This window comes from Sesamum indicum, linkage group LG7, assembly GCF_000512975.1.
Source record: "Sesamum indicum cultivar Zhongzhi No. 13 linkage group LG7, S_indicum_v1.0, whole genome shotgun sequence".
NCBI lineage: Eukaryota > Viridiplantae > Streptophyta > Magnoliopsida > Lamiales > Pedaliaceae > Sesamum > Sesamum indicum.
In genome coordinates, this window is record NC_026151.1 from 10,474,443 (window position 1) to 10,484,151 (window position 9,709).

Consider the following 9,709-nt stretch of genomic DNA (forward strand, 5'->3'; position numbering starts at 1 on the left):
TACGTATCTATTTTAAGGTAGGTTTGAATTTTTTGTTGTGTTGTATGTGTGTGTCTGAGGTTGGCTGTTTTGACGGGCTGTAAAATGACGGATTGTCGTCTTTGACTTGCTGTTGGATTCTCATTTATCAAGTGCTTCAATACAATTTTCTATATTTATTTCTTTTTTCTTCATATCATATTTAAAAAATTAAATAGATTGATAGAGCTAAATGTGTTTCTACAATACAAAACTAATAATTCAGCACACCCCATTTATATATAGGAAAAAATTGTATTTTTCTAAATAAATGATTGAAATGTGTTTAATGTCAGAAAGAGATTTTCTGGAAACAGTGAGAATAGATTTTAATTTGTATTTAAAGTGAAGCAAAGAGGGCAACTTTCAAAACATGAAAATGAAGGATCAAGACAGTTGGAGACACCAAAGTGACCATCTTTAATTACAAAAATAAAGATATGGAATGAAATATTGATTTAATTTAAGAAAAAATCATGAATAATTAATTTGCCAGCATAAAATTTTATTACTTAAAAAAACTTATAAACACACGGACAATTTGATAAATAACCATCAAAGTTAAACAAGTGTAACTGTTGAAAGAAGCACATATTCATACGATTTATTAAGTTTGGAGGGGTTAGACTTTATAATCAATTTTAGTTGACAAAATATTTATTTGTTAAAATATCCTCAAACATATTTATATTTATAGAAATGGACTTTTATTTTTTTTTGTGGTAAACAATATTCTGGTTATGTAAATTTAAATTTAATGAAAACTGTTTTGATCAATTGTTTATTTTATTGTTCTTCTCTGTCATATAACTATATGAAAATATAAAAATTTAAATTATACAAACGCATCTAGTATGCTCCCATTGCTGCTATTATCTAGTGGTTTAAGCACAATTGTTATTACATGAACTCCCATAAGCCGGAAACTTTTGGAAATTTAATTATAATGCGTGACTATTGGCTCCAAAATACAAATTATAATTTTGGAGCTACCAAATTCTAATAAAATTTTACTTGTTAAACGTAATAATCTATATTGTGTAAAATTGAATTTTGAAATTTTTTGCCAACTATATGATTTTATAAAATCAATAATTACCTGCAGGAATTCTAGAATATTCTCCAGGTAAGTAAATGTTAGAGAAATGGAATAACGTTATATTCAAGTGGAAAAATCACATTTTTTGTTTCGTTAGATTAAAAGATTTTCACATACAGTAATAAATAAGAGACATTAATTCCATAAAATCATTATGGTATTAGTACAAACTTATGGCATGTTCACTACAAAGAAGCAGCTTGAATTGTGAGCCTAATCCAAACTAATTCAATATTCACTACCAATTTTCATAACCCGATATTAATATAAAGCCTGGTAGAAAATTGGACTTGATTATGATAAGGGATAATTATACTCTCTTTTTCTGAATTTTGGTGTAATTACACATAAACTCTCTGTGATTTGCACAATAACATGCAACAGCTCTAATGTTTATTTTTATTTATCAAATAAATTCATTCATTGATCAAAATTAAATGAATTTGCTGATATTAACAAAACAATACTAAATGAATACAGTGAATTTTGACTAGTGGAGAAACTTATTTGTTAGAGAAAAACAAATCTTAAGGATATTAGATATAATTTCCCAAATTATTTTTCTCAATTAATTCCAACAATTATTTTATTTACTTCTAATTTTAAAAGTTCAAGTGAATTATTATAACCTATTTCATTTTGCTAGGTTAAAATACTATTTTACTATTTGGGCATGGTTCAATTTTTTGTACTTTTATTACCCTACAAGTAAAGAACACATAAATAATTTTATAGCTAAAACATCTTATAAGATTGTTTTAAATAATTAGCAATTTATTCCAAATTTTAATTCAAACTACAAACACTATATAAAACATTACATCAAGGTCTTTACTCCAAATAACATAAAGTAAATATTGTATGATTAATTCATATCTAATCCAAACCTACTTTTAACGTGAACTTGTCCTAACATGCATTTATTCCAAACCAAAAGTAATCTGGCCTTTAGGAAGGATTGTAAAAATAAGAGGAAAAAAGAATGAAATCAAAATAAACATAAAAACCAACAACCACCATTAAATTTTTAATAGAATTACTGAAAAATGATTGATCATTATGGTGCTACTCCACCATTGTACAGTACAAAAAGTGAAATATTGCCATTCAAGGGTGTGAAAACAGAAAAAGTAGTTTTTTTAGGATCAATGTTTTTATCAAAATAATTAAAAACTGAAGGTATGCAGGAATTACAAACAAAATCTCACTTCTCACGCTCACACAGCATTGGAGCTGTGTTAATAGTTATCCTAAGATTTTATCAAATTTTTTTATTGATGAATGAAATCTACTTCATCCTTCAAATAAGAATGCTGGTTGAATTAGAATACGTCAACAATTTCAAACAATTAACACATTAAAAGAACCAAAAAAGGAAAAAGGCTGTAGAAATAGAGATATATACATGTTTATATATAATCGCCAGATTTACACCTCGCAAATCCAATCATTTCCTCACACATCAAACCAAATAAGATAATAAGGAAAAGAAATACACACAAACAAGTAACAACCAAAAAGAAAAAGAAAAAAGAAATTGAAGAGGATGAATCAGAAAGAACGTAGCGAAGTGAAAATAGTTATTCGATCAGATGGTGAAAGAGGATCCCCATCACACTTCAATCACTTCATCATTTTCATCCTCCATTTAATGAATACTTCAAATACACGTAGAACATACACACAAACACCGATTTCTCACGCACCAGGCGTGTGGTGAATGGCATATACACAGAAGCTACCTCCTCACGCAGTAGGCGCTTAGTGAGTTACAGAGAGTGTGTGAGATTGAGATAGAGAGATGGAGAGGGAGGGGGAGAGGCTCGGGAGAGAGAGAGAGCCAGTGGGAGGCGGACGGATACAGAGGTACCTATGTAATGTGTTATTTATAGAAGCCCTAATGATCAAGAAATGGGGCTGTTTGGTTACGGCTAAATCAATATACTAAACTCAAATATTTTCACGGTTTAATATATGATGATTAGAATATTGATTTAAAGTCAATTTTAAAATTAAATTATGATTCGTATTTACATAATCGATTATGAAATACTGAATTCAAATTCCATAATCATTTTATCTTAAGTTAATTATTTTAAAATAAATTTTGCTTCAATAATTAATTATGCAAACACAAGGCTAATATCTGACACAAATATCATTAGGTAAAATTGGCTACACCCAATAATATCTTAGCCAAGTAGTTACCAATGATGTCCTAACCAAATAGTTAAAACTTAAACTAAGGTAGCATATACAAGTTTGAAATTATAGATTCGAGTTTAGCCAAGTAGTTACCAATGATGTCCTAACCAAATAGTTAAAACTTAAACTAAGGTAGCATATACAAGTTTGAAATTATAGATTCGAGTCACACCAAATGTATGGATTATTCAGTGTATTAAAATAAACTATTGTAATTATTTACCATTATTAGTGAAAAAAACAATTGGCTACATTTAAAGAAGAGGTAGACAACAATATACTGAAAAGACCTTTTCATCTTCAAGCTGCATCCAATACAAGAAAAACAGTAGGCTGAAGAATGAATGAATCAGTACAACAGAAAGGCTGGTTAACATCTACTATCCTTAAACCCCTCAAAATCTGCTTTTTCCTAGTATCTGAGTCCTTTAGCAACCTCAAAGAAATGCGCAACGTTTTCTTCTGGAGTACCTACAACAATCCCATGTCCAAGATTCAAGATGTGCTTCCCTTTTCCAGCTTTTCTGACAGTATCCTTTATCCGGTCCGTGATGAACTCTTTCGACCCAAAAAGAACACCGGGATCCACGTTGCCTTGCACGGCCACGTTAGGACCAAGACGTCGTCTGCCTTCGGCCATGTCGACCGTCCAGTCCAAACTAACAACGTCGACGCCAGTCATGGGTAGTCTCTCGATTAAGCCACCGGAACCACTTGCATAGAGTATCAGTGGGAGATCTGGATGGGTTCGTTTAACGGTGTCCACGATTAGTTTCAAGTAAGGGAGACTGAACTCTTCGAAGTCGACGGGGCTGAGCTCTGTGGCCCACGAGTCGAAAATTTGAACGGCTTGAGCTCCCTTGTCAGCTTGGTACTGGATGTATTTGGCCATGGAGGTTGCAAACTTTTGAAGTAGTGCATGAAGAACCTGAACCCGAAGAAGTAGCAACTAATGAGCTGATTGTTAAGCAGCAAAGCAAAAAGATTCATATATTTCAGAATCAAATAAAATAGCAGTTTCCGTGTGTCTGTTGCTAAGTAAATTTGAGATGAGTTTTGAAAATCATTTGTTGGATATCCAGCAAGCTGACCCCATTAGATAATATATCGCGAAGACATGCTCAAGCTGGCTAAAACTAACAGCATCATCATTACCTTTGGCTCTGAGAAAGCCAGTCTCTTTATTTTTGAGAAGTGCTTTGACGAACCTCCTTCAACCACATAAGATGCCAGGGTGAAAGGAGCCCCAACAAAACCTAGCACTGCAGCTTCATTGTTTACCTGACAAGTGAAAGACGATTCAATAAAACAAAGCCATGAAGCCGGAGTGCGACAAGAATTAGTAAAATAGATTTATTCTTTTCTTTGTCAATTTATTGTCATTTAACTTAACAAGGAAAATTATAACGAAAAGTGCATAGATGGCATACTTTCTTCTATAATATATGGTTTAATGATAATTTTGCTTTTGGGAAATGAGGGAACATGCGACATCAATTGAGGACAGTGTGAAACAAAGTTAGACCTCCTTTCGCAAGATTGTTAGTGCTTCGCCAACATATGGAACCGACTCGTCAGGAGTGAATTCTTGCACTTTCTCAACATCAGCAGCTGTGCGAATCGGATCAAATATGATAGGACCCTTACCTTTCACAATGTCGAAAGGTATGTTCATACCAGTCAAAGGGGTAAGAATATCAGAGAATAAGATGACCTGAAATATAGGGAAAAGGATTTAACAATGGTCAATTGTATCACTTAAATTATTGCGATATGCATGTCTGTTTATGAAACAAAGCTGGAATAGATGATCATCCCAAGAAAGGAAATAAGAGGTCTTAGAAATATCAAGCTGTCATTTAAAATTGTAAATCATAGAATTAGTTTCTCCAGGAAAGCATCTTACCCCATCAGGTTTAAACACCTCCCACGGCTGAAGAGAGATTTCCACCACAAGATCTACATTTTCTGATCTTTCCCGAAACGATGGATGCTTCTCACAGAGGGTTTGGTAACTCTATTGAAACCAAACAGCATATAAACAAAATGAGCAAGGATAGTCACTTATGTTAAAAACATTCAATGAGAACTTTAAAAGTTCCATTTTTAAGACTGTCTATGGGAGTTCCATTAACAGATACCGCGACCATGTGCAGTAATACTAGTTTGCACATGCAAATAATAAGTCTCTCATGAAGTAAAAATTTATCGACAGGAAAAGGAGTTGGACAATTTAACATTTGTAGAAAGGCTTTTCATAACCAGTTAACTTCAGATCCAATCTCAAAAGCTAATGCTCACAAAGAAACTGGTGTCGAATTTTGCTATTCCACATGTTTTATGCTGGCATAAACTTCTCAACACATCATTACTGCAGTGAGATGCGCGGCTATATCTACATATTTCATACCATGAGCAACTCTGCTTTATGAACCTAGTCAATTCTTACAAGCCACGGCAAGGCCACTACTCCTCTTCAAATTGGTGACAAAAAATGGGAAAAGTGGAACAGTGAGACAGGTCCTTGCCATTGATCCGACGTTATTTCTAAGTTACTGGGTTACATACTGTTTAAATTAAGGATCTTTCGAAGATTAAAAGCAACTTCATAGCTTAAATCTAATGAAGACAAGTAGGATGTAACAACAAGAGTTCAATCTGTCATATAAACCTGCCTTCATGTACCTCCCTGCTTGTCTCATGAGCCAAACTGGGGGTCTGTCCACTTCTTTCCCTCGTGCGGCATTAAGTAACAAAGGCTCCGTAGCATTTATAGTTTTAGGCTCCGCAACAGCCCCTGTAAGACAACATGAAAATTTGAAATCCGAGCTTGTTTATTAACTGTAACTGATGAAGAGAATTCAATAATATCAAACATTCATCACTTGTAAGCATCAAATCTATCATTACTCTGGAAATAAAAATGACAAAAAGTGACTAAAAACTGCTTCAAGTCAAATGTGTAAGAAGCATCGTTCAACCCGCACAAACGGAAGGGGAAACCAAAAGAGATATTCAATCCCTGAAGGCCCAGCAACGTGACAAGTGCAAGACATTCCGACAAACAACAGATTTACTGAGAATTCTGTCAACCACAGATTGCTTTTCATCAATTCATACACTGCCTTAATCAAGAGAGAGAGAGAGAGAGAGAGCTATAATTTCACAAATTCTAATAAAGCAAAACAACTTCTGGGCTCCTAATTTTTCACCCAAGAACAGCAGCACCAACACAAACCACAACAATTAAATTCAAACAAGATACAAAATTACCTCCAAGAGAGCAAAAGAATTTGGGCTTGTGATTTGGGAGAGAAGTGAAATTCAATTTAGCAGAGATTGATGTAACTGAGGGGCTATAAATGCAAGCCATTTCTCGGCTGAAACACCCCTCCACAGATCAAAAAGGGGAAGCCCGGTTGTGAATCTTGAAAACTACCTCAAGAACTAATTTCCGGTGAAGAAGGGGGGTGAAAGACAGACATGAAGTTGAAGATAGAAGAAGAAGAAGAAGATAAGGGGGGGGGCAGTAAGGAAATCTGGAAATCTGGAAATCTAATCTGATTACAATGTTTGGACCATTTCCTCAACATCTTCTTGTCCCAATGGGCCCATCTCTTTCTTTCTATTTTTCTTTGTTTAACCAAAACTTTCTCCATCTCTTGTTTGATTTGGTTGTTTTAAGAATTTTTTCCGCTTAAATTAAGCGTAAATATCATAAATTATCTATCAAATTATTTAAATACATCATACGGTAAGTTATATAATTTTTTAAAATTTATCATAATTACAACTTTTTTATTATTTGAAAAATTATAAATATACCCTTAAAATTAATAATTTCTAACAAGTATCTTTCAAGACAATCATTGTAAGAGTATTTATCGATCATTAATCCTATAAGGTATTTATATTTTTTTAAATATCGAGTGTTATTTGTATTTATGACAAAGTCAAGAAGGTGAATTGTAATTTACCCAACAATATCAAAGAAATTGATTAATTGATTTACAACTACAACTTGCAATTTTTGTATCTTTACAAACTCTTCATCTTTATCCTCTTTACTTACCAAACTCCATAATTTTTGAAAAAGATGTTTCATAAAATGACTTGGATAACTGAATTTTTTCATTAATAATTTGTCTAAATGTGTGAATAAAGGAATAATGTGCAGCATAAATGTATGGAACCATACGGAAAAAATTTATACGATGAAGAAATAAAGACATGCATTGTAAATTTCGTCCCAGCAAAACAATTACCTCTTGATTCTCTTGTTCAAACGAAATATAAAAAATTACCTCTTAATTTTTTTGTTATCTAATTAGTCTTCTACATTTCGTCGTAATGTCGCCTTTATTTCAGCGTTCTGACACTTATGTTCTCAATTAAAATGTCTTAGTAGAAGAGCTTACTTTTGAAGTGTACAACAGTTTTCAGGCTAAACATTCTTCAAGATATTAAAAAGTAAAATTCATTTTGAAGGAAAAAACCGTAAATGAGGAAAAGGGCAACTCAAGCTGGTCCAGAACTAATGAAAATAATCTTGAGCTCATTCAAGAAAAGTTGTAATATCATGTAACACCAAACAGTTGCTAGTATTAATTAGGTCAAGTATCATTCTGCTGCAAAATTGGACTAAGATATCACTTCCCACTCCTTGCCCATCATCAAGATGAATACAGTACAAAAATGAGAACAAAGAACAAGTCTGATGCAACAAATTCCAAAAAACAGGCTAAGAAAAAGAAACCCCCCCATCCTCCAGCCAAGTCTTAGTAACCACCCTTGAGATCATTGACCACATCATAAGGAATTGGAGTGACGGTTTCAAGAGTAGCGCCTTCTACCATAAAACCAGGTTTTGGTCCTTCCGGCTGCCTCTTGGTACTAATAATTTTACCTTGTGCCTTTGCCTCTGCCTTCAACTGGTCGTTCCTTTTGATTCTATGCATGACTTCCTCATGGCACCGTGATGGCTGGACATGTTCCACACGGACATGTATTCTTTTCTTTATGATTCTGTTACCAACCTGCTCGACAACCACATAACACCTTGCTTAATTTAATTGGCTTTGAGGTCAATTGTGAAGGAGAATAAAAAACTAACTATACAGAAAGTTGAACATATAGAAAATGCTAATCAAGTAACATTACAGAAAAAGGGATATCTCTCTTCAATGATGCAGTATTCAACTAATTGCCTTAGTAGTCATTTTTCAGTTAACATACAACCATAAAGAATGAACAACAAATATTAAAATGCTAAGTGCGAGAAGCCTTATTTAACTAAGTGGAAAGTTCTTGACCCATGAGCATAATGTGAATATTAAACTTCAAACCATGTTAGATACTTTAAAAGTGCTTAAGGTTTCATCCATCCAACAATGAATTGAGATAGACAAAAGCACAGCTCTTAAGACAAACAATTCCAAAGTTCATTCATTACTACGCCTGGCAATTTAAAAAACTAACAGTATACCAAGATACAAATTTTGATGCTTAAGAAATCAAGATACAGAAATATCAAAAAATTGAAAATCAAAGTTTTTAAAATTTATTTTGCAAGAAGCTTATTTTCGAAAATTTAGAAAATAAATAGTCTCAGACATCCAAGGAAGGATAGAAGCAGCACAAGCTCTCAAGCCTGGCGAAGGCGAAAGCTCTTAGGCGGCCACTGCGAATGTTTTGAGAAACAAGCCTCAGATTTTGTCATCATAGACATAAAATTCGACAGAAATCAAACCAAAAGGCTCAAAATATAAATCAAATACAAAATATAAATGCAAAAAAAAATAAATTAGCATCAGCAAAATCATATTAAATTAGCATTCACCAACATAGCAACTTATAAATGCACAGAAAGCACACAAATAGACATATACAAATTAAGAAACGAACTAGCCTACTTGAAGACCATCAACTAAATCACATTCAGAACAATAAAAAATTAAACAAAACTATTCCAACTAGCATCAGAAGTTACAAAAACCCAGACTGGCCCATTAGTAGACAATCGGCGAAATGGCTCAAAAACCCAAAAGCAAAATTATACGTCAAAAAATGCAGATAAAGATGATGTGCGCATAAAAGACCATCATACCTGCTTGTTAACTTCTACGCCAACAGCGCGCTTGGTGACGTTCCACACACGACCAGTACGCCCATGGTAGAACTTATGAGGCATACCCTTGTGGATCGACCCGTTAACTTTGACATCAACGTATTGCCCGATCTTGTAGATCCGGAGATAGGTCGAAAGATGGGTCGGACCCTTCTTCCTGAACGGCCGCGCAAAGAGATCCCGAGTGCGCGCCCTCTGCCCGTGGCCCGCCGGCATTTTGTGGTGTTTCTGTTCTGTTCGAGTGTGTGGAAAGAGCTCTT

General features: G+C 33.7%; 2 protein-coding genes across 2 annotated transcripts; both read right to left on the bottom strand.

The window, feature by feature from the left end:
* On the bottom strand, nt 3,557-6,885 carry LOC105166996 (uroporphyrinogen decarboxylase). The gene is made up of 6 exons (XM_011086543.2): nt 6,596-6,885; nt 5,998-6,119; nt 5,229-5,339; nt 4,848-5,036; nt 4,478-4,603; nt 3,557-4,250 (listed from the first exon to the last, which is right to left on the bottom strand). The coding sequence occupies exons 1-6, from the start codon at nt 6,693-6,695 to the stop codon at nt 3,735-3,737; spliced, it is 1,164 nt and encodes a 387-aa protein (XP_011084845.1). The 5' UTR covers nt 6,696-6,885; the 3' UTR covers nt 3,557-3,734.
* On the bottom strand, nt 7,858-9,709 carry LOC105166997 (60S ribosomal protein L21-1-like). The gene is made up of 2 exons (XM_011086544.2): nt 9,429-9,709; nt 7,858-8,358 (listed from the first exon to the last, which is right to left on the bottom strand). The coding sequence occupies exons 1-2, from the start codon at nt 9,663-9,665 to the stop codon at nt 8,101-8,103; spliced, it is 495 nt and encodes a 164-aa protein (XP_011084846.1). The 5' UTR covers nt 9,666-9,709; the 3' UTR covers nt 7,858-8,100.